At 34.1% G+C, this 26,889-nt stretch overlaps 1 protein-coding gene across 1 annotated transcript; it reads right to left on the minus strand.

Annotated features, from left to right (window-relative positions):
• Nucleotides 1-1,884: 1,884 nt before the first annotated feature.
• LOC125674887 (uncharacterized) lies at nt 1,885-26,380 on the minus strand. Its single transcript, XM_048912250.2, has 13 exons — nt 26,233-26,380; nt 23,323-23,512; nt 16,752-16,909; nt 14,525-15,040; nt 12,615-12,812; nt 11,086-11,259; nt 9,060-9,201; nt 8,177-8,295; nt 7,601-7,735; nt 5,594-5,690; nt 4,326-4,378; nt 2,849-4,234; nt 1,885-2,740 (listed from the first exon to the last, which is right to left on the minus strand). The coding sequence occupies exons 1-13, from the start codon at nt 26,309-26,311 to the stop codon at nt 2,280-2,282; spliced, it is 3,708 nt and encodes a 1,235-aa protein (XP_048768207.2). The 5' UTR covers nt 26,312-26,380; the 3' UTR covers nt 1,885-2,279.
• Between the last annotated feature and the right edge of the window lie 509 nt (nt 26,381-26,889).

Consider the following 26,889-nt stretch of genomic DNA (forward strand, 5'->3'; position numbering starts at 1 on the left):
TTTTATAGTATGCCTTTTTTTCAAAGGGATGTGAAGCCCCGATAAAGGATAGAAAAATGTTCGGGAATATCGTACAGATAATTTGTAATAATTAAGAAGTATACACTATACCAGAAATTCCGTTATGAAAAGATAGTAAATTATTAATATCCGTGACAGAGTTAGAATATTCATTCATTGCAGGTGTACTGTTTGATATCATCGTTAAAGAGATATTGTGTCCTTGATACTGTGTAAACTCTGTAATACAAGCTATGTGACGATTTGTAATACAAGCTATGTGACGATTTGTAATACAAGCTATGTGACGATTTGTAATACAAGCTATGTGACGATTTGTAATACAAGCAATGTGACGATTTGTAATACAAGCAATGTGACGATTTGTAATACAAGCAATGTGACGATTTGTAGAACAAGCAATGTGACGATTTTAATACAAGCAATATGACGATTTGTAGAACAAGCAATGTGACGATTTGTAATACAAGCTATGTGACGATTTGTAATACAAGCAATGTGACGATTTGTAGTACAAGCAATGTGACGATTTTAATACAAGCAATGTGACGATTTGTAGTACAAGCAATGTGACGATTTGTAGAACAAGCAATGTGACGATTTGTAATACAAGCAATGTGACGATTTTAGAACAAGCAATGTGACGACTTGTAGTACAAGCAATGTGACGATTTGTAATACAAGCTATGTGACGATTTGTAATACAAGCTATGTGACGATTTGTAATACAAGCTGTGTGACGATTTGTAATACAAGCTGTGTGTCGATTTGTAATACAAGCAATGTGACGATTTGTAATACAAGCTGTGTGACGATTTGTAATACAAGCAATGTGACGATTTGTAATACAAGCAATGTGACGATTTGTAATACAAGCTGTGTGACGATTTGTAATACAAGCTGTGTGTCGATTTGTAATACAAGCAATGTGACGATTTGTAATACAAGCAATGTGACGATTTGTAATACAAGCTATGTGACGATTTGTAGTTCAAACAATGTGACGATTTGTAATACAAGCTATGTGACGGTTTGTAGTTCAAACAATGTGACGATTTGTAATACAAGCTATGTGACGATTTGTAACGATTTGCAATACAAGCAATGTGACGATTTGTAATACAAGCTATGTGACGATTTGTAGTACAAGCAATGTGACGATTTGTAATACAAGCTATGTGACGATTTGTAATACAAGCAATGTGACGATTTGTAGAACAAGCAATGTGACGATTTGTAATACAAGCTGTGTGACGATTTGTAATACAAGCTGTGTGTCGATTTGTAATACAAGCAATGTGACGATTTGTAGTACAAGCAATGTGACGATTTGTAGTACAAGCAATGTGACGATTTGTAATACAAGCAATGTGACGATTTGTAGTACAAGCAATGTGACGATTTGTAATACAAGCTATGTGACGATTTGTAATACAAGCAATGTGACGATTTGTAATACAAGCAATGTGACGATTTGTAGTACAAGCAATGTGACGATTTGTAATACAAGCAATGTGACGATTTGTAGTACAAGCAATGTGACGATTTGTAATACAAGCTATGTGACGATTTGTAATACAAGCAATGTGACGATTTGTAATACAAGCAATGTGACGATTTTAATACAAGCAATATGACGATTTTAATACAAGCAATGTGACGATTTGTAGTACAAGCAATGTGACGATTTTAATACAAGCAATATGACGATTTTAATACAAGCTATGTGACGATTTGTAATACAAGCAATATGACGATTTTAATACAAGCAATATGACGATTTTAATACAAGCAATGTGACGATTTGTAGTACAAGCAATGTGACGATTTGTAGTACATGTTATGTGACGATTTGTAATACAAGCAATGTGACGATTTTAATACAAGCAATGTGACGATTTTAATACAAGCAATGTGACGATTTGTAGTACAAGCAATGTGACGATTTGTAGTACATGTTATGTGACGATTTGTAATACAAGCAATGTGACGATTTGTAATACAAGCTATGTGACGATTTGTAATACAAGCTATGTGACGATTTGTAGTACAAGCAATGTGACGATTTGTAATACAAGCTATGTAACAAGAATGCATCCTTGAAGACTAGATTCGGTGAACGTTCGTAGATCCAAATGATTTTATAATTCGATTATGTTATATTTAATAGCTTAACTGAACTAAATTTTCATGATGCAGATTTTTTTTACCGATACATGGACATTGTATTGCTTCATATCAAAGTTTGATTTCGGACTTTACTCTCCTTTTTGAGACGATTCTTCGTCATCAGTATCATATCCCGGACTTTTACATCCCATTTCATATTGGTGTAAACGCTCACGGTATGTATATGATACCTGTTCAATCGATTCAGAAGTTTGGCTAAACTGCGAATATGATTCTTCTGTTGGAAATAGATTGTCTGTTAGTGTGGTATCCCTCTCTATAGAATATCCCGAATTTTCTGGCGTGTTATATATTTCCTTAGAATTACTGCCATCTTCGACTGATTTATCCAGACTTGTCAATGACGTCTTGCTAATGTTCGACTTACACGTATCATCGCATGCTAAAACAGTGTTCTTTTCACCAGAAATTTTATTAGGTGTTAGCTGTAGCCGGTTTTTACCGTTGTCTTTCTCCTCGTTCTGGCTAAGATTCCATGCTTCGTTAAACCCCATCTGAAACCTCAAATCCCTACTTGTTAAATGATCTTCTGAAAGAAAGAAAATGTAAATCTGATGTTACAACTGATTCTTCGAATTAAGTCTCGAAGAGCATATTCTAAACTGTTATTTTTTTTATTCAAAAAAAGATATGTTACCTCTACTCTTTCTCTTACAATGCGAGTTGTTTTCTAGAGCTTGCTTGAAATCTGGTGTACGGTTGGCTTTATCGATGTCATTACCAATTAGATCTTGTCTATTCTTTCTTTTCATATATTTCCTATGGTAAACTATATCATCGTCGTCGTCATCTTCAATGACACTTTTAGTACATCTGTGAGTTTTGAACACTACTTCGTCATCAAAGTCATCATTTTGAAGTGCACCATCTCTCATCTGTGTATCCCTCCATTCTGGTGACTGCAGGTAATGGAAATCTTTATCTTGTCGCGAAATTTCATCCGCATTATTTGTTATTTGTAACGGAGCTGGTGTATGTCCTTTCTTCTCTTTGAAAAAATCATCCGTTGACCCTGTTCTTAGGGACTGTGTTGACAAAGCTTGGCTTTGTTCAGTTCTATCCGTTCTGCTCTGTAGTATTTGGTTATTTTTTTCATCTCTGGGTTCACTAGTTTCGTTTCCTGGTTGACTGAAATCTAGAAAGCAATGAAATCTTTCTTCTGGTGTAGTGTACATGATTTGTGGTTTAAAGCGTTGGTAGGTAAGCCCAGTTTGAGGGGTGTTTGATTCTAGAATATCATCTGGACTCTGAAGCACATTCCTAGAATTGAGCCTCATAGACTGTTTATCAAAGATGTTAGTATGATGACACTCCTTTTCCAATTCTGTATTCATATTATTCATATTTCTCTCTTGAAATACAAGCTCATCGGGTATGCAATGAGCATTTTGGTCATCAGAAACTGACATATCAGCATGCTTTGGATATCTGTGAGCCGTATTTCTAGAAGGAGTCAATGATTTATGAATCAATTTAAAATCTCCCACATCTGAATAATGTAACTGGTTGGCTCCAGTATTTGGCGGATCCACACGTTCATAACCATAATTTTTCTTCCTCACTGACATTGCAGGTGTATATCTATGATCCTTTTGAATGTCAGTCTCATCGTAATTCTGCGGTATATTACCATACAAAGGTTCGGTACTTGTAGCTCCAACTGAGGGCGGATTACTGTAAACGTTGATATCCATCGGCGAATTGTAAAATTCAGCATTACTTTGGGGAGTGGTGTACCAGTTCCTAAGTTCTTCTGGGTTTGATGGGTATGCTTTGTACTTTCCAGGGCTAGGTGCTACAAATTCGTTTGTTTGTACTGGACCTCTTGCTGACTGTCTTTTATAAGAAACATTAGTCTTTCTGGATTTCGTTGGTGACAGAACATCTTCCAGGTCTTGTTCTTCAATCTCTTGTAATGAGTCGTCTCCACTGACAACACTTCTGTTTTGCTTCTTCCTGGACTCTTTACTGGATTTCTCTTTCCATCGTGTCTGTTCTCTGCTCGATGATGGTTTTATTCTATCTATTTATGATATGTAATATTATCATTAGTAGTTACATCTATTGTGACAATTTTTTTTACTATTTTGTTGGAAGACTGAATTCCCATGTACCTTTTTTATTCCATTCTTCAAATTTTCCATCAAAGTTGGTTTGTCTCGTTTTCCTATCAAATATATATTCATAGTTTTAAAATGTTTTGTAAAGAATGTGACTAAGCATGTAAAGTACGATAACTACAAAGCTGTATAAATCATTTAATCAAACGACATTCATGAACTTCGTAAAGTGCATCCAAGTGGTTTCCTAATTTATTACTGTAAACAATTGTTTTGTGTAAATATTTCCTGCTTCTATTTGACAAATAAATAATGTAACCGCAAACTTTATACACCAGACCAGGTGTTAGCTAGCAGACCTGTCATTGGATTGATGACTACTACATTAATATATTTGAATATTTGTGGTGTCCAGATGTGCATAATTATTAAGATTGGTGTTATGTATTACGCATATTCGAACGATTTTATCACCATTAACGAACTTTGACAGCTCTCAAAATTCAAGATACAAGTACATAAATTTTCTATTAAATTGATATGTGACACTAATGAGGCAAATCAGTATCAAATAAAGTAGGTGAGACGGTAATGAAAAGTTGGGATTACAGACTAGTGGGCAACTTTTTACTCGAATCAGATAATAATATCAGAGAGGGTGTGGCTATTTATATGGGCCTGTCAATCAATTACGGTGGAATTCTTGTGAAATGACCGATATTATTGGGAGAGTCATATCTATACCCAACGAATTCGCAGTGCTTTTTTATTACACCACATAATAAGTAATCTTTACAGGCACTTCACGCACATGCCAACTCCTGATAAAGCGAAACCATTGGCAAACTTTAAGGATGAATATTACATCGTCACAAAAATCCAAACAGAAGAGCATGCACGCCATTGATACAAAACTTTAAATCAGAATTTTTTTTGTTTATTTTTTTTTTTTTTTTTTTTTTTTTTGTCCTTTAGAAATAAATGACCTATCTGGTTAGCTGAATGGATCAAGGCGTTAAGCTGGCAATCTGTAGATCGCATGCTTGAATCTCACAGGGTTTTAATTACCGTACTTTCTTAATGATTATACACTAAAATTAAATTTATTTATTTATTTCCAAAACAACAACTACACATATTCATAACAATTTTGATCAATGTGGTATGCTTCCTTAAAGGTATACAAGCATACAATTCAAACGTTTCCCTTATTAGAAGCGGGTGGGTCGTCAGGTGCCTATAACTTCACGTTGTATCTAAATGGATACACATTTACATCATTCTAGTTTAGAACCGGTAAGTAACGAGAGAGTAACTCTTACTTCAAACGTACAGCAACCATTGTGATAATACATGTCAACATCAGTAGCCCGCCACTCACAGGTATTATAATCAGTATGGCTCGTAGCTGCTTTATTTCTACAAATACATACAGTTGAACTTCAGAATAAGGACCATTGTAATATTCAAAAGTTAACAACAGTAGTAATTGTCCTAAACATTGCATTTCAGCACTTAGGCTTAATTAAGATATCTCACCCCCTAACACTTTTGACACATTTCAGACAATACCCTTTCTAAACGTTAAGGCATAAAACACTGACTCATTTAATAGTATAGATATATTAACTGATCATACCTTTTTCAATTTCTAAACCAAAAGACAAAATTTCTTGGCGTAAGGATATTTAAAAGAATAAACAAAAAATGTACACCAAATTATTTTTTAGGAAATGCTTTTCTTTATTCTTATCATTTTCAGGAAAGAAAAAAATCAATTTGGTCATATTAGTTAAAATTCATTACAGTTGACTGAACTATTTCAAAATGTACACTAGTGAGTAAATTTTATTTAAAACATTGTGTTTTGTAAACGTGAAAGGTTGGATCCATTGAATGTTTTCTATCTCAAATAAATGAATTTTTGTTTTCACAATGAATTTTTCAATTTACGTGAAAAACGTTACAGTGTAACCACAGTTTTGTATAAATATGTATTGGGTGGCATTTCCGATGACGTCGCGTATATCAGTCACCAGCAATTATCAAATTCATCGATTATGAATTTATTAATCAAATATTCATTCCGATTTATCCTGTTGGTAAATAATGAAACTACGGTATTGTTTTTGTTATATAAATATTACCCTTTTAAAATTCCTGTTTTGATTAGTCATTAATAAAACATAAGATTTTTGTAAAACATATATGCCCCATAGTGTAAAATTGAAAAGGGTTATACACATTCATCATTTCATCATTTAATTCATAGTAGTATCACCAATTCAAAATATTGAGCAGACAATATCTTCCTATGCCAAGAGTGGTTTGACCATGTGAACTAAAAATCAACAGGGGTCATCTACTCTTTATGCTGTACCAGTATACCAAGTTTGGTGTCAAAAAAGCAATTAATTCTTAAGATATAGGAAACAATATATTACTATGTCCAGTTTAACCTGTGACCTTTGAGCATACCTCAAAATCAATAGGGGTCATCTTCTCCTGAACATGTACCAGTGTACCAAGTTTGATGTTTGTCAAGCAAAGGGTTTTCAAGATATTGAGCGGACAGTATATTCCTTTGTACAGTTTGACCCTTAACCTTTGACCATGTGACCTCAAAATCAGTAGGGGTCATCTACTTGTTGGGATGTATCAGTGTATCAAGTTTGATATCTGTCAAGCAGAGGGTTCTCAAGATATTGATCGGACAATGTCTTCCTATGTCCAGAGTAGATTGACCCTTGACCTTTGACGTGAAAAACAATAGGGCCCTCTTCTACTCATAACCAACCAACATATGAAATATCATTACGATCAAGTGAATGGTTCTCAAGATATTGAGCGGACAACATGTGGTCTTCCGCCGACCGACATACGGACTGACAGGTGCATAGCAATATGCCCCTCTTCTTTGAAGGGGGCATAAAAATAATAAAAACAGTGATCAATCTCATAATTCCTATAAAGAATACAAAATTAGAAGTAGGGCAAACATGGACCCTTGAACATACAAGAGGTGGAGTCTGGTGTTTAGGAGGAGTAAACATCCCCTGTCAACCAATCACATGTACCGTGATCCCAATATCTCGATTGGGTAAACGGAGTAATCATCTCAGACAGTATTTTACTGTTGTATTGGTAAATTTTATCATTATAACGACCATAAAATTTGCAAAATGCTGACTTTAAACGAGACTGTTGAAATCCCTGTACATGTAACATCAACTTATTTGTCAGTAGCCTGCCTTGATTTAAAAACTGACTATACACAGAATAAGCTTAATAATAATAATCGTTAACGTATATAAGGAAAAATTGCAAACCTTTCTCACAGAAGTCCCCATGGAAACCTGCAGGACATTCGCACACAAAAGAACTTGGCTTGGTGATTATTTCATATTTCTGTTCTACACAGGTGCCACCATTCATGCATGGGTCATCCTGGCAAGTCAGTACTACTATAAGGATCAAGACAAGACAGATTTCAAATGGACAGACGTCGTGAATATTGTTTAGGCCTGGACATTCATTATGAGCACTGTTATATGTAGAAGGGAAAAAAATTATGGGTTTTTTCCCCAATACCGGGTTATGTTTTATACAGCATTTTTCTAAATATATGAAGTATAAACACTTTTTGATGCACTTGCAAAATATTTCTCTACTATGTATAATTTTCAATAGTTTAATTGATGATATATTCTGTACATTTTTTTTTTTACTTTCATTGGTTTTTTAAAAAATGGTACAGAACTTCAGATGAATGTTCATTTTATTTGCAATACATGCTAAGTATTTCAAGCAGAGAGGATGAGGTACTCTGCGGCTCACATAAAAATGATTAATGACTAAATACATAATAGTTACAAATGATTAATGACTAAATACATAATAGTTACAAATTCGAGCGTTTCCTATGATGTTTCCATTGGTTATTGGAATGATACAGTAGTAAGTTCCCATATCACCCAGATGTGTGTACTTTATGTGAAGCTGACCATCTTTGGTAACGGATACTCTGAAAGAAATGAATTTGTGGAATCAAAACAACAGGCACACAAAGCAGTGTCTACATTTTAATGACGTCCACAGTTTTGATTGAGTAATTCAGTCCATACAAATTTCGCTGTGATTGTGGACTAAAATAGAACTCCGTCGGCCAGAGCCAAGATTAGCAAATGAAAGTCCCTTCTCGTTCATTAATTGAAGCATGCACACAGGAGATTTCGATTAGAATGAGTCTCCGTACAAACCTTGGTACATTAAATCCCCATCAGATCACAAGACAGATCTATGGTGATAAACCCCATAACGGTAAAGTGCAAGATTGTGTAGTTGTACTTTGATAGCACACATGTATTAATCTTATCATTAAGATTAATGAAAACGTTAATTTCAAATTGCTGCAGTAATTATTTTTCAATACTGAGTACGTTTCACTCACATAATTGGTGAACTGAATTCCATTATCATAAAATTGGTACACAAATTAAGTCAGATAATGTAATATAAAATTGATAAAAGAAGGATATGTAGCGGTATTGATACAACTCCTATCACGATAGATCATTGCTCTAATTTTACACAAATCAAATGATACTATAATGAAAAAATAGCAAGTATTATATACCAAATAGAACACTTTGTCGAACAATGGTAGTCAACCTTAAACCTGTGTAGATTGCTATGTACTTGGAAAATCCTCATTGAAAATGATATAAAAATTCGTAAATGGTCATGTAACATCTATTTTATATACATGTACTTAGTACACAGTCATACCTTCCAGGATTCCTACCGGGCCTGTATCTCTTGCCGTGGGGACTCACCCAGAATGCAGACTTATGTACAGAGTTATCCTTAGATTTACATGCCAGGCTGGTGCTGCTTCCCTGCAGTAACTTGTACTCTGCTTTCGTTGTTCCTATCAAAAAATAATAGTTTTAATCATGAAAGGTGATGATAACGAACAGTGACCAATCTAATAACTCCTACAAGCAATACCAAATAGATAGTTGGGCAAACACGGACTCCTGGATATACCAGAGGTAGAATCAGGTGCCTAGGAGGAGTAAGAGAAAATCAAAGTCAACGCTAAAATTTGTCTTTGATGACAAGACGGAGAAATACAATTTTCCTGAGTAACAATCAAAATAGCCAACTGTTTTGCTTTTATTGGGAACGTAAAATTGTCAGGTTTGGGATTTTTCTAATGACTAAAGGATATTCCATCGGCAAATAAGAAATAAGCATTCGATAATTAAGTCAAACACTTTTAAATATTAGAACTTTTTGATTATACAAGAAGTTCTCTGGAAATAAATCTTTGAATTTCTGGAATGAATTTTCATAAACTCTACTACAAATATCTTTACTTGTATGGACCTTGCGCAAAATTAGAAACAGCAAATACTGAAAGTAACAATTCTGAAATACAATAAGCATTCAAAATTTCTGATTATGATAAATACATTAACGTTTGTTCAATAGCGCACCATGATGTGTTGTTATTTACGACCTCTAGACAGAGGAATCGGTTGATCAAGTGCTGCATCATAAAAAACCCAACTATCATTAGATTCAGAACGTCTTCACATTCTTTGAATATTGAAAAAGGCAGGCATAATAATATTTTAAAGAATGCGAGGCTTTGTAAATTGTGTGATTATAATGATATAGAAGATGAGTTTCATTTTATCCTGAAATGTCTATTTTACACCGATTTGAGAAAGAAATATATTAAGGGTTTCTATTACATAAAAACAAGTGTCTTTAAATTAGTTAAGCTCCTTAGTGTAGACAATACAAAAAAACTCAATAACTTGGGAAAATTCTTAGTACAAGCCGTGAAAATACGAAGTTTAGCATTGTAAGTCAATAATGTAATTATAGTATTTTTCTAATAACATGTTCATCTCTTAATGTGATTACATGTATATTATCTTATATTTGTAATTTCTTCTCCTATCTTCTCCTGTCCACTCACCCGTTGTTACACTATACAATTAGATATATTGTGTATATACATGAACATGTAGTAGATGTATTCCGATGAGTTGTATAACTCAAGGACAATGAAGAATTGAAACAAGAGGTACTGTGAGCAATGCTCACTAAGAATACCCCCCGTTTACCCCAATCTCCCAAAGGATGTTGGTAATAGGTAAAACTTCAGTATTATGATCCAAAAGGTATCTAGGAACACAGCATCTCCATGCGATGAAAAAAGCCGTTAAAGAATTGAAATGGAAACCATATTGCTACTTTGATATCCAGTGCGCGTGACCTTTGACTTTTTGACCCCAAAATCGATAGGGAACATCTTCATCCCATGGGTAGTCCATATGTATGATATGGTGATGGTAGGTGGAAAGGATAACGCTTTAGAGCCCGGAAACCATATTGCTACTTCGATGTCCAGTGCGCTTGACCTTTGACCTCAAAATCGATAGGGAACATCTTCATCCCATGGGTAGTCCATATATATGATATGGTGACGGTAGGTGGAAAGGATAATGCTTTAGAGCCCGGAAACCATTGCGTCTACAGACGGACGGACGGACAGACAGACGGACAACCCGATTCCAGTATAACCCCCCCCCCCCCCAACCCCCCCCCCCCCCCCCCACAACTTGTTGCGGGGGGGGGGTATAAAAATTGAATAAAATCAATGGAAAACAATGATATATCTAATGAGAAGAACAAACCCATTGAAAAGGGAAAATATTTCATAATCATGACTAACATCCATACAATAGTGTTTTTACAGTAGGCCTATTGACTAATCATTTTGATAAAATATACAAACCGCATGCAGCCATGATGCAGGCGCGGGACTTTCTGTGACTTCCCTTACATTTGATTATTGTGTTTCCGTGCTTAAACTCTCGCTTCGTTGATTTACATTTCCTGTAGCTCTGCTCATTCCCAAGGTCACAGGTCACTGAGCACTGAGACCACTTGCCCCATGACGTCCACTCCCCTGTGTTAAAATAATCTTTTCTATCATGCACTGTGAAAGTAGGCTATCAGCTTGGAGTGAAGGTGAAGTACACAATATCTCCTTCCTTTGAATGGTGAAAATGACATTCAAAGGGGAAAACTTCTTTGAAATAGTGTTTTCTAAAGATACATTTTTGAAGAATTTTCGAGAATCTAATCGAAATTTCACTTTAACTCTTTTATTTATTTATACTGTAATAATTAAGCCAAGTGACTTGTCAGATTACATTAACAGAATACAGTATAAACGGAAGAGGTTTTCTAAGTTGCTAGAACTTGTAACCAATCCCTTTGTATATCTATGCAATGAAATATGACCAAATCAACAGTATACAATTACATGTACATAATAAAGAATACTGTTATACAATACAGACGCAATGCTTTTTACAAGTACATTATATATACAGCTACAGAACACAACATATATCACTAAAAAGTAATGCACGTGGTTAAAGGGGCATTAACTACGAACGTTATGGCAAAAATATTTTTTTCTCAAAACCTCTCAATGGCATAGGAATATATTAATGACAAATAAAAAACATTTATTTAATACAAAACAAGAGAAACCTAATAAAACTACTTTATATAACAGCTTTTAGTGTAAAGAAATATACAAGGAAGAATTATTGTCTTGCAAGACAATAATTATTCAATCGCCAAATTCACATATCCATGTGCCTGTTTTGAGGTTAAAAGGTGATTTAATTAAATAATAAAATACTAGTGTTCCTACTGAAATGAAATATATATATAGAGCAATTTTCATTTAATTCAATTTACGGTAACAAAATGACATCTAACGCCCCTTTAATACATCTGAAATGCTGAAACTGATGCACAGCTGTGTACGTTGAAAAATTACAAATCGGGTTTTTTTTTCGGGGGGTTGGGGTTCTTTTGTTTTGTTTTTTGTTGTTTTGTTTTTTTTGTTGTTGTTGTGTTTTTTCGTTTTGATTTTTTTTTCCCCGGTAAAACTGCCTTTGCATAAAGAGAATTTGCCAAAATAACAAAACTCTTTAAGCTAATCTTTCAATTGCAAAGTAATTTTATAATTCTACAAAATGTATATACACTTCGTTAACATGTTTATATATATGTATATATATATATATATAGAGAGAGAGAGAGAGAGAGAGAGAGAGAGAGAGAGAGAGAGTTTGTAAAAAGAATTCAGTATTTTATTTGATACAGTAAAAATACATCCAATAATAAAAGTCAAGTTGTGTTTCTTTCTTGACTTTTATCATTGGAGATATATATATATATATATATATATATATATATACTATTTTCAAGAAAAAGTTTTTCTTTAATTACCATTATACTAACCGTAAATAATAGTTGGTCCTGTTGGTTTGGGAGGAGACGGTTTAGGGATGCAAGGACACCTCTTGACCTCTGAACTATGGCCTATACATGCTTTATAAGTATCTTCATTCACAAAACATGTTCTGCTACGGGTGCTAAATTTCCTCCCTTTGCACTCCTTGGAACAGGGGCTCCAGTAGCCCCACTCCGACCAGTGAGCTGTGTTCATTTGAATAGATTTTCCAGAGATAATATACATGAAGTCAAATATGTGTTGTATCATTTATTTTCATCGGAAATACTTATGTTCGTCCGTTTGTCTAACCGTGTTATTCTGCCCCACTACTTGTCACTACGGCTAAAGTCAAGGTCACTGGTTAAAATGATTTGAAGTTTTTGTCCCAGCCATAACTTTGTAATAAAAAAAAAACCATCATTACGTTCATGCCTCACACAAAGGTTGCTTAAAAACAAATGGTGAGTCTTGACCATGCACCAAAGATTTTTTTTTAATTCATAAAAGATCCTTTACAACAAGTCAAAGGCAAAGAAATTAGAATCATAGTCAAATCCGTAAGTATATAATGCAGAGATTGTTGAAAAATGTATGAATATGACATTTAAAAAATACAAACTCTATGCTATAACTTTGATATGTCCTAGTTAGGATGAGTACCACAGAGGCGTCGTTCTGATTAAGGTAAGTCTAATGAAGCTCATTATAACATTGTTAGGTAGGCAGACTACGTGTACATGATACTTATGAAATCGATTCATTGAAACGCTGTATAATATGAAATTTCAAACTGATATGCAATCAATTTTACTAGCGATTTACTATGTCTACCTTTACATAGATAATTAGTACTGCTTACATGTACATTTCTTTACTTTCCTTACCAAAAACCTCCTCTTCACTTAACTAAACATATAGTATACCATTAGTAAAAGTTTCTCTGCAGTAAAGTTTCTCTATACTTCAGTAAACCTTTAGTAGCGCTTCCTCTATTATTCATTCCTTCAAAAACCTTCACAATACCTTTTAAGAAAGCTTCTCTATAATTGAGTAAACAATTACAAGTACTAGGACTAACTTTGCCATCTCTATACTTCAGTAAACATTTACTATGTTTTGAGTAAATTTAGCAACAACAAAAACAAAAAACAAAAAAAACCCAACAAAAAACCAATGACTTGTGTGAACCCTTTCTACACTTCAAAAAGCTTTACTATGCCTTGAATAAGCATTCTTTATATTTCAGTAAACATTCAATATGTCTTGACTAAACCTTCTTTATATTTCAGTAAACATTCAATATGTCTTGACTAAACCTTCTTTATATTTCAGTAAACATTCAATATGTCTTGACTAAACCTTCTTTATATTTCAGTAAACATTCAATATGTCTTGACTAAACCTTCTTTATATTTCAGTAAACATTCAATATGTCTTGACTAAACCTTCTTTATATTTCAGTAAACATTCAATATGTCTTGACTAAACATTCTCTATATTTCAGTAAACATTCAATATGTCTTGACTAAACATTCTCTATATTTCAGTAAACATTCAATATGTCTTGAATAAGCATTCTCTATATTTCAGCACACACCTATATCTTGACTAAACTTTTTCTAGATTTTCAGTAAATGACTGGACCTTCTTTATGCTTCAGTAAACATTTACTATACATGTCTTGATTAAACTTTCTCTATACTTTAGTAAACATTTACTATGACTTAAGTAAGCTCAGTAAATCTTTCCTACCTTTTCAGTAAACATTCCCTGAGCTTCAGTAAGCTTTTACTATACCTTTTGTATCTATAGTTCATCGATAAATGATTATCTGCACTCCTTTTGATGCATTCTATATCGAATATCTACTTAGCAGATTTTATTTGATGGAATACATTAAAAAGGACAGCCATACCTTTAATATGCATTTTCGGTTGAGATTTATGCTTAGTCGAGTTCATCTTCTTCAGAAACTCCCAAATTTTCTTGGTCATATTTTGGATTTGAGAGTCAATCAGATTCCTGTCATACTGGGGATTTGAACCAACTTGAAACAGAATGCTTTTTGTCATGAGGCTGATGATCCGTGTAAGTTTGACCAAGTGGGTTTCTGTCAAATTTTCCCTTCTCAGTAGAGTTTTGATATTGCTTTGGATTTCCTTCCCCGGTGAGTTTGCTGGATTCATAAATACCGAGATATTAGATTTTCCTTTTGAGTTTTTCGTTGTGTCAACGTTTATCCATTCGTTGGACTTCATTGCATTCCGAGTTTTATTCGTGTTTGAAAGATTTTGGAGATAGGTCTGAATTTCATATGCAAGTTTGTTATTAATAAATGTATCGTTGCTTGACTCGGCATTCCTGGGAGAGGACAAGTATTGAATCATCTTTAATGCATCAGCAACTTTCATCTGCTTACGATTGACAAGATCTGTGGTAATAAAAAAGAGTTTATTTTATGATTTCTTAAGGATGGATTCTTGTCACGATTCAAAAAAGTTTAAAGATATATTAATGCATTTTCTTAAATTTTATAACTAATGTGTCATGGAGTTAAATTTCTCTTTCTTGCCTACTGTTGCGATATTCAAAGCTTAATTTGGGTAAGGGGAACTTGAATTAGGGACTATATTTTCGATGGAATCAACGGTATAATAAGGTATCACTATATTCCCTTGAATGAAAGATATAAAGGTTACGACATGATTTTGTGTGTGTGTGTGTGTGTTGGGGGGGGGGGGGCTAATAGAACAAAATCACACCCAGAAAGAATAAGTCTCTTAATTTGCAAACGTAACAAATAATTTCTATGATATTTTGAATTAGCTACAGTTCTGCATAGAAGGATTTCTCTTTCTAACAGGCAAATAGAAAAATTATATGCAAACTCAAATACAGGAAATTCAGTCTGAGAATAGTCCCCAAAGTAATATCTAAATAAATAAAAAAGGAGAGGTACTGAGACATCTTATACTCTTTGAATAATTAAAGAATCAAAATTACGAATACGACATAACAATGACTTACAAAACTAACACGTCTTATTCAACCGCCAAAAAGATTAACTTATGTACCACTTCTGTCTCCAATAAAGATTGATAATGTATTTTATCACATTATCATTGTGTCTTGTAACAATATTGTGGCTACGAGATTGCTGTCGTGTAATACTTTAATATTTTGAATTTCTATTTTCTAGTCAATAAACAATTCATAAATTAACAAACTTTCTTTGATGCTGGTATGTCTTCCAACATTTTTTTCCTTCCATTTTTTAAATGATTTACTTTTAAAATAAATAACAAGCTTTCAGACTTTGACATGTTTTTTGTTATGATTTATATGGAAACAAATAGAGCTACAATGTTCCCTTGGTTTAATGGTGAGGTTTTAACATTACTTTACCTAACAAGAGACCATGGGCCACAATGTTCACCTGAGCCAGCCTGGTCCTTCTGCTCTTCAGAAGATTTTCAAAACAAAAAATGTGTTAACCTCTTTATTTCCACGATTTTGTGTTAAGTTCTTTTAACCTATATCACATCTACGACCACACCTAAGCTAAACGGGGTCATGGAATTCACACAACATTTCTCCTATATCCATGTAAAATTTTATCTTCGATTCTTGTCCCACCCTAATCCAATTGTCCATATATATTTTTTTTTAAATAGATTTCAAATTTTCCCCATGTAATCTCGTGTAAATCTTTTAATCTGCGACCAAAACCTTCCCAGGGATACTTACACATTGATATGACTATTCCAGGCCTTATTGCTCTTGAGAATAAGATTTTTAAAATTTATTGTTATATAAGACTTTCATTGACGCCTCGACCCCCCCAACCCTAACCCCCGGCCAGAATTTGAATAAATTTGAATCGGAAAAGATGTTCGGCATATTAATCATGGTGCTGCTTTTCTTGAGGGGAAAAATAATAGTTTATGTATTGAAAAACTTGCATCTGTAACTACTTCTGTGACCTCATCCATCTTCGCTAGCCAAGGGTTTACGATCCGCTCCGCTTCTCTACAAGCGGATGGAATCGTAAACCCTTGGCTAGCAAAGATGGACCTCATCCTATCCTTGGGGGCATAGGATGTCGTATTTGACAGCGTTTGAATGTTTGATCAATATTTTACCTAGCAGAGTGGAGAGTGACATTTTGATATAGAAGATAGGTAGTAATATTGACTGCAACTTCCTTGTTCCATCTGTGTTCAAAATGAATATCAGGGCCTCCATCGTAAAGGAACTATCTTGGAGCTCGTGGTTTTGAATAGAACATGTCATCTTCTGCCTGGAAGTCAATATGATTAAAAAATATATTGTTCAAATCAATGAAAGTTGTACTTAAAAAAGAATATTGAATTCATCTTGAAAAATTCTTTTTTCGAAATCGGATTTTATTTCTGTCTCTTAAAATCTAAACGTTGGTGCAGATCGATTATTTCCGTACGTCCGTTAGCTTAAATGTTCATTTACAGTTAGTCACCTTGCAATAACTACATGTAAAATGTCAACAACTCAAAGCTTCATAAATTTGAACAATCTTGAATCTACGTATCATACTGAGGGGTAACTGCATACTAACCCTGTTATTCTTGAATGCAAGAATTCAGTTAGATTATTTAAAAACACAACCTTTTTCTTTACACTCTATATGAATTTTGGATGTTCTTCTAGTTCTGTCCCTTCAATAAATTGTTTGCATTCACAACCAAGTGAGTCCAGTTATTTCTTGTACGATTAAGTGACGTATTTAATTTCAATTCGATGACGGACTATTCTTTACAATATATTAGAGGACATTGATTTTCTTTTAATAGATTATGCATATTGTTCCATTACGAAATCAACCCACCCCTAGTTTTACTTGTACTAAATGGATGGGTGGAGATGGCTAGGGGGAAGGGTACAACACAACACTGGTCAGCAAATGACAAAATAATACACAAAAAAACCTTACTTTATTAGAATTCTGGGGAAAAGTAAAAATGTACGATTTTGGGGGGTATTATTTCCGGTCACACCGAAGTGTGGACGGTATGCTTTAAATTTTTCAATCACTTGCGAAGTACTTAAAACACATTGTTCAACATGTACAGAAAGAATATGCATTTGTTGATGCTAATGATTTTTTGAATTACGGGCATGTGCCATTTTTATATGCTCAAACATGGATTTTAAAGCACATGTGAAAGTCAAATAATCTATATAAACATTTTACGTACACCTTCATCTTCCTTGTAAGTTTCTTTATATTCGCTGAGCTACACGCGAAAACATCACGTGTTAACGAAGTTAGTTCCTGAGCTTTTCAGTACAACTGCGCAGAATGCTACAACTAAGTATTTCCTGGTTCAATATTGATCCCAATGGTGCAAACATATCACACATTTATTGCTGAACCCAATCCAGTTGAAAAAATTTGTGTCAATTCAAATTTTGAAAGGGTTTGGCAGGGACTATATTTTGTGGCGGAAGGATTCAATAATCAAAACGTTCTAAATTCTGCATGATAATACAGTTTCTGTTTTATCCAATGTATCGTCTATTTTTATACTCCTATACATGCATTTCAGTTTTGTGATTTATGATACAGGTAGTTGAGACTTGGAACTAGTTCAACTGTTGTAATTTATTAACTTGGTTGATATATTTTTCCAAAGAGAACACTGATTCTTTAAAAATTTTAATTAATTTACTCGGAATTTTGTATAAAAATTCATTATTTTCGCCAATAATTCAAAATTTTTATCTCCGACCCCCACTTTTTTTAGTTGCATTTTAAATTGTAAGACCAGACCTTGAAAATTGTGTAAAACTTTAGAAATTGACATACCCCTTGCCTTAATACTAGCCATTACTAGTATTAATTATTTTTTTCATCTGAAGTGTTAGAAGACATGATTATGTATCTATTTTAAGTAATAATTGATTTGTGTTGCTTATGTTGTGTTGACACCGACAGAAATATCAAGTTTAATTGAATAAATTTTAAGTGCAAAAAGGTCATGTTTAGAACACTATAGCTCAATAACAAGCGTTGCGACCCCAATTATTCTTTTTAATTTCCTAATTCTCCTTCAATGTAGAAATCAAAAATACACTTCCCAAAAAATTGACATTACTCCAAATCTCAGGTGCGAACATCTTTAATGCATATATACATCTTATCCTTGAGCTTGCTTTCATCGCATTACGATACAATCAAAGTACTGAGAGTACTGCAAAAGAGGGGGGGGGGGGGTTGCAACGAAATCCGTTGTCTGATACTGATGCTAAAGTACTGCTCAGCATTTGGAAGTGAGAATCACGGTTCTTTCGTCTTTCGGATAAGACCTTTAAAACGGAGGTCCCGTGTCGCGACAGGCGTTGGCACGATAAAGAACCCTCACTGCTACGGCCCTAAGTGCTAAGCATATGTTTAAATTTGTGGTACTTTACCTACACCTGGTGACGTCTCAATTTAAGTGAAAAATTCTCGACGAGATGTAAAAACAATAAATCAGTCAATCAAATACATCATATTATTTAAGAAACAGTCTGCTATGGTTTACATTTGTACTATAAGGCATATGTTGCAAATACTTGCATCATCTATATTTCCGGCTGATCTATATACTAGTAAGGTCTAATTTACAACGAAGCCGTCGCTTTTCAGCCGACCAATCTATTCTGATCATTCATTGAACCGTGGTATTATCAAATATATTTAAAGAACCAGCAGTATTCTAATATATTGTTTGTAAATGATGTATTACTACGCGATCGTATCATTGTCAAGCGCAGATATATGGTCAACAATCCGATTAATAAAATTTTATATTTTTTATCTTGCTATATATAAAACAATTGCAACTTTCTCATATATGGTTTTTTTTTTCAAATGAAATATTCGAGAATCATTTTTATCTTTATCACAATGTTGAAACTAATTTTGCCGGGGCTGCAAGTAACCCAAGAAATTAAAGCGAACGATCGAGTCGATTGACCGCACTTCAAGCACTTCCATCAGAGATCGGAAATGCCCGAGATGTTGCTTTGGTATACCATACAGTTCAGGGGTAGCGCTTTGACGAAGCATCCGGTTACGCAAGAATTTTCAAGTTTGGTTGCATTACAGTAAAGGTTTAACGTTTTATGTCTACGCAAATTGCTTTCAAGGATCGTTACTGATGCGGCCATGATTACGTATTTTCATGAATTATAATTTTACTATACTGTCTGAAAGGCGAAGATAACGAACAGTGATCGATCTCATAACTCCTATAAGCAATACAAAACGGAGAGTTGGGCAAACACGGACCCCTGGATACACCAGAGGTGGGATCAGGTGCCTAGGAGGAGTAAACATCCCCTGTCGACCGGTCACACCCGCCGTGAGCCCTATATCTTGATCAGGTAAACGGAGTTATCCGTAGTCAAAATCAGTGTGCCAAGAACGGTCTAACAATCGGCATGAAACACGTCAGACAGCATTTGACCCAATGATAGGTTGTATTGGCAAACTAGATCGTTATAACGACCATAGAATTTGTATGGTATAATTAGAATTCATGAAAATATACGTACATGATGATACAGTCGAATGTACCCAGCATGTGAAACAATTCGTTGATTCTTAAGCAGGACAGGCGCATGAGTGCATTTACAATTCATACAAAATCATCATACAGACCATATCAAGATATTTTGTATCAAATACTGAAGTTCAGATTAAGATTATTTTGTTGAAAATATGAAATCGTTTTCATTTATAACATATTAGTCAATCTGGTTCATACAAATATTTTTTATCTTCTAATTTGTATAACCCGATGAAACAATTCAAAAATTCGTAATAAAAAATTCCAGACATTATATATATATATATATATATATATATATCATGTTTTCTTTATTAGCATATCCCAATTCTGAATTATTATTTTCGCTTTCATGAATAATTTCATTTCATTTCACGAGATGGGCGTATTGAGTTCTTTTGGCTGGCGTTAATTATTTCCTCATCCAAATATTCAAAAACACAATGCTTTTCAAATCAAAATTTGGCTGCACAACTTTCTCACCTTCCATATCCAGAATATAACACTCATTAAGATAATATTCGCAGTACTTTCGTTAAAATCCTTAAATTTTGATTGTGCAATGAAAATGCTCTCCCCATCAGAGGAAGACATGTTGATATGTCTCAGTACTATAGAGTGAGTGAATATAAAACCTACAGTACTTACAAAACTACTTACCTGACACTGTCCAATAAGTGAACAAAAGAAACAGACTTCTACGCAAGAATGGTTATATTGTCAGACTATTCAAAATAGCTTTATTCATAATTATAATTGTCAATGGGTTTACCTGAGACTGTCCATTCTTAGAACAAAAGATGTAATGTTTTAAGTACGATATAAGCCCCAAACTGTCCATTCTGTGAGAGAAAGAACTAATCTCGGCCCTACCTCGATCAGTTCTTTCTCTCACAGAATGGACAGTTTTTGGCTCATATCCTTTACAGAAAAACTAAAAACGTATATTTTTCAGTCTTCAAATAAATGGAGCAACGACCCAATTGAGATGAAAGATGTAAAAATCTTTTTAAAAAATAAGAGCGTTTTGTAAAAAAAATATTCCTAGTCCTTGCACATCTTCACAAGTCAAAGGTTATTGACTCACACTAACCCTTGACACCAGTCGTTATATAAAAGTTGGACTCATGAGACCAATAATAAAACATCCAATGAAATCACTGCATCTTGTTATGGTGTACATGGATACAAATGACGCGATCTCATACCGTTGTATTGATAAACACGTGCATTTGTAATATTTACCTCACTAATTACGTTTATTGACGGTAGATCAAGTTTGCAAACCTTTTTGCCAAGACAATATTGTTTAAACGATTGAAATAGCCATAACTCAAATAAAACTGTAGGCATCAATACACGATCAAAACACATTTTTTATTTGAATCTCTCGTTTTGTAGATAGAACCGCATTCTTATTGGTTCAATTAATGTCAAGGGTTAGTGCGAGGTAACGAACCAATAACCCTTGACTTGTGAAGATGGTCCTTGCATTGAAGATGGTATGCCATGCATGATTTAATTGCAAGCAACTGGTCGAGTAATCTAAACTACTGGACGCAAACGTGAGTTGTATGTAGAGCATTTTTGGTTATGAGTTCAATACCTCTAATACCGCTTTTAATTTCATAATCTTTTTGGTGGTTAATATATATAATATATATACCATCATCATCATCATCAAACAATAAAATTGTCAAATATCAATTTATCGCAAGAAAAATATATGATACTACAAAATGTGTTTATAGTATGCAAGGTGAAGATAACGAACAGTGATCAATCTCATAACTCCTACAAGCAATACAAAATAGATAGTTGGGCAAACACGGACCCCTGGACACACCAGAGTTGGGATCAGGTGCCTAGGAGGAGTAAGCATCCCCTGTTGACCGGTCACACCCGCCGTGAGCCCCATATCCTGATCAGGTAAACGGAGTTATCCGCAGTCAAATCAGTGTGCCAAGAACGGCTTAACAATCGGTATGAAACACGTCAGACAGCATTTGACCCAATGCGAGGTTGTATTGACGAACTAGATCGTTATAACGACCATAGAATTTGCGAAATGCTGACTTCAATCGAGACTGTTGAAATCCCTGTACCATCAACTTGTTTGTCAGTAGCTTACCTCGATTTAAAAACTTACTATACCCAGAACAAGCTCTTGCATATCGAATCAGTTGAGATATATAAACACCATATGCAGGTGATAATGGAATATTGCTACATAAATGTGGGAAGTTGACGATGGAGAAGCTGAACAGTTGAGTTGTCAGTTTGCCGTTAATGTCTACTTTCAATAAAATATCTAAGTATGAAGCAGAAGTGGACGACTCTGTGGTGTCCTTTATTTCGAGCTCACAGGGATATATCAAATCGACATATGCATAATTTCGATGAATAGGCATTTTCTTCGCCTTGTTCACCCATCTTCTTTACAAGTCCCTTATTTTTTGGAATTTTATATTTGTACTTATTACAACCAAACTAAGCCAAAAAAATACATATCAACCCATGTATCCATTTACTTTTTCTCACGTGTCCTTGAACCCAAAACGTGAGAGGGGTTAACTACTCTGAGGACAATTCTACTACACAGTAGCATTTTCCCCTGCGGAAAACTACTATATATAGTCAGTTTTCCAGGGAGAAAACTACCCTGGAGGAAAAGGCTACCGTACAACACCGGGACGAATGTTCCCCGACTCAGACGCCTGGGTCAAAGACATTGTTTTTAAGTGATACTAAAATCATTTAACGGACCGTGAACCGATTATTTCAAACGCTGAATCATAAGATGATATCGCTTATTTGATTAATTCACATCACTTTATACATAGTTGATATCACTTATTGAATATTAGTATTGTGACATCTCTTAGTCGTGATTACCCAAGGCTACTTTTGGGTCAAATTTGGCTAAAATATCATATCGCATGGCTCGGAAGAAGTCGAAGATAACATCAGTACAGACAAGTATAGACATACAGACGGACAGACAGACAGACAGCAGGAAACGAACTTCAATTGGAAAAGCTCGTTTGTCATCCGCACATATTTTCTTGAATAAACTAAGATTTTGTGGCATTCATAAATCTTCTATGCACTAGTACCTAACCTGCACTTCAAGGGGGAAAAAATTCTGCCATTGGAACGAACAATCCAATAAATGTGGAGTAACTGTCTCGGGATACAGGTACTGATAGCAACAGTAGCCTTGTATTCTGTCTGTGGGAACACATAGTTCTGTCTACAGTGAGGCTGGACCGCTGTCACGGTGGTGCATCCATTTACTCTCCTGTATGGACCTAAAACACGAAAAAGCGTTATGTACATGTATGCAATCTTTAATTTTTGTATGGTTTTTGTTTTTGTTTTGTTCTCTCTCTCTCTCTCTCTCTCTCTCTCTCTCTCTCTCTCTCTAGTAATTTGGTCAACATAAGTAATCATTTAGATCTAAATGTGCAAATATTCTCAGAAGATATTCCGCTTTAACATTACAAATTATCAAATGTCGTACGTCTATGGGGTACCGATACACGCACTATTTAGAGACAACAATACCCAGATTTTCGATAATAATGTCAAAAAAATCTTCATATTTATTGATCATATGAAAAAATAATCTATAAAATTTCTGAATTATATCGATAAGAATTATGTCGTAGTTTTTATGTCAATAAACTAAATCGATGATATTTAAAAAATTGCAGTACAATTATATCACAACTTAGATTATAAATTTATATATTTTTTTGCATACCTATCTATCTTATAATCTATCCATCTATCTATTTATCTAACTGTATGTCTATCTATATTTATCTATCTATCTATTTTTATTAAATCTATTTCTATACATAAATAATATAATATACAATGGAATTTCAAATCAAGATTTCGGAAAGATTGGTATGTTTCATTGACGTAAATTTATAATATTGATCAACAATTTTATTGATTGATTTCAATAAAGTCCCATCGTGTCCTTGTTTGATTTATTGATACAAAGTTATTCAATATTAGTGACAGTAATTCGAATTATCATGATTATCCTGAATTCCAAAAACCAAAATTAATATCAAAATTCAAACACAGAATTGTTGATAGAAAAATAACACACATTACGCATCTCTTTCTAAATTGAATGTATCTAAATTATTGATACCATCATATCAGTGGCTATCACAATAAAAAATTTCAAAATATAAAGATGACATCAACTTAATCATGATTCACACATGATAGATTGAATGAAAAGGAGAAGGGAAAAGAAATTTGATTACATATCTTATTACAATAGCAGATTTATATACTACAGCGAGTGGTCAAAAGTATTACAATACATATTTGATTTTTTTCCACTGAACATTACATTTCCTATTGATTTTAGGTCAAAACGTCAAAAGTCAATCTACTCTGGACATAGGACAATACTGTCTGCTCAAAATCTTGAGAATCCTAAAGTTGCTTAACAAACATCAAACTTGGTACATTTGTACATTGTAATATGTAGATGATCCCTATTGATTTTGAGGTCACATGGTAAAGGATCATACTGGACATAAGAATTTCCTGTCTGTTCAATATCCTGTTTGCTTTTTACAGACATCAAACTTAATACACTGGTATATCGTAAGGAGTAGATGACCCCTATTGATTTTGATGTCACGTGATCAAAGGTTCGAGGGTTAAACAGGACATTGGGAGATACCTAAATATAAGCGAGGAATTTATCATCGTGTAATTTCGCGAAACATAACTCGCGAAAAAAATATTTCTCGCTTTTATCTTTATATTGCTAAAATACATGCAAAAACACTTGATCAACTAAGCACTCGCGAATTTATTTTCTAGCAATTTGACGTCCATGGGTCATCTCGCAATAATAAGTACTTGCGTAAAATAAGGAATCTACAGTACTGTCTTCTCAATATCTTGAGAATCCTTTGCTTAACAGACATCAAACTTGGTACATCCTAAGGAGTAAATGACCGCTAATAATTTTGAGGTCACGTGATCAAAGGTGAAGAGTAAAACTGGACATAGGAATATACTGTCCATTCAATATCTTTAGAAACCTTTGCTTACCAGACATCAAACTTGGTACATCATAAGGAGTAGATGACCCCTTTTGAGTTTGAGACCACATGGTCAAAAGTCAAGGGTCATAGGAAAATACTGTATACTCAATATCCTGAGAACCTTTTGCTTTTTACAGACATAAAACTTAATGCACTGGTACATCCTACGGAGTAGATGATCCTTAATTATTTTGATGTCACATGGTCAAAGGTCAAGGGTTAAAAACGACATAGGAAGATACTTTCAACTCAATATCTTGAGAATCCCTTGCTTAACAGACATCAATCTTGGTACACTGGTACATCCTAAGGAGTAGATGACCCCTTTAAAATATGGGTTTCCATGGTCAAAGGTTAAGGGTCAGACTGGAAATAGTAATATTATCTCCTATATGTAAAGAATCATTTGCTTGAATGATTGACACCAAACTTGGTACATTGGAAGACACTAAGGAGTAGATAACCCCATTTGATATTTAGGTGCCAGACATGGTAAACCCACTGTGGACATTAGAAGATATTATTGTCTGCTCAATAATTTGAATTGGTACAGGTTTGGCACTGCTATCATAACCCTTTTCAATTTTACACCGGGGGGGGGGGATATTTGTTTTACAAACATTTCTTGTAGATTCTCTATTGATTATTACATTATTCTACTTGTTTCCGATGCATACTGGTGGACAGTCTACAGGCACTGTCTGCCATGCCACTATCACGTGGACTGACCACCTTTAATATCAATTACAATACTTCGTCCAGTACTATAATATACATGTATACATAATATTATTAATTGGATAAAACAATGCAACTAGAAATATGCAGGCCTATGTCATTTGGAATTAGACTTTCAACACAAGACTAAATTAAATTGTACTGAGCTACATAGCTCTAGCTTGCAAGGCAAGAAGGAATATGCTAGATGTAACTAAACTACTTACAATTTGGAGTCGTGGAACATTGAAAATTTCCGATGGCGAGAAATAGCAGCAAAACTGGGCAGATTTTACCGTATCTCATGTTTTAATTCTTGATCTATCGAGATCGAGATTAGATCTAATCAACCAATGCAAACGAAAATATGACATCCATATTTACAAAACAAAAGAAAAACGTCATCAATCATTGATATGACGTCATAATGACAAACGCGAAACTGCGCGCACTGAGTCACAGATGCTCGGTTGTCGGATAATTTTTCTCCGGGATATGAAAAATTACACATTTGATACATGTAACATTCAATATGTAAAGAAAAGGAAAGTGATTTGATAATATGCATGAAATGAAGTTTTGCTTTTTATTTTTTGGTGAATGTGTGTGTGTGTGGGGGGGGGGGGGGTTTACTGAAATATATATTTTAAAGTTTCTTTAACAAGTAAATCTGTTGCTCGACACCATTGGGTGCTTTTAAAGAGGACACTTGCTACAAAAAGAATTGAATGCATGGATTACTATAAAAGTTTGGCTTATTCCTGTTAAATTCCTAAATAGTAGAAAGTTGTATTTATTATATATTCTACGATGTTAAAAAATTCTAATATATTGCTCCTCCCTACATGACTCTGTACAAAGTTTTTCCACTGAATTGTACACAA

The sequence above is a fragment of the Ostrea edulis genome, chromosome 1 (genome assembly GCF_947568905.1).
Source record: "Ostrea edulis chromosome 1, xbOstEdul1.1, whole genome shotgun sequence".
Classification (NCBI taxonomy): Eukaryota; Metazoa; Mollusca; class Bivalvia; order Ostreida; family Ostreidae; genus Ostrea; species Ostrea edulis.

Bases quoted from the DNA above. Each gene is read 5' to 3' on its own strand.
- LOC125674887 (XM_048912250.2), bottom strand. From the start codon at position 26,311: ATGAGATACGGTAAAATCTGCCCAGTTTTGCTGCTATTTCTCGCCATC. The intron at 23,513-26,232 runs GTAAGTAGTTTA...TTCGTGTTTTAG, and splicing joins ATGTTCCACGACTCCAAATT to GTCCATACAGGAGAGTAAAT. The intron at 4,235-4,325 runs GTACATGGGAAT...TATCATAAATAG, and splicing joins TGAAGAATGGAATAAAAAAG to ATAGAATAAAACCATCATCG.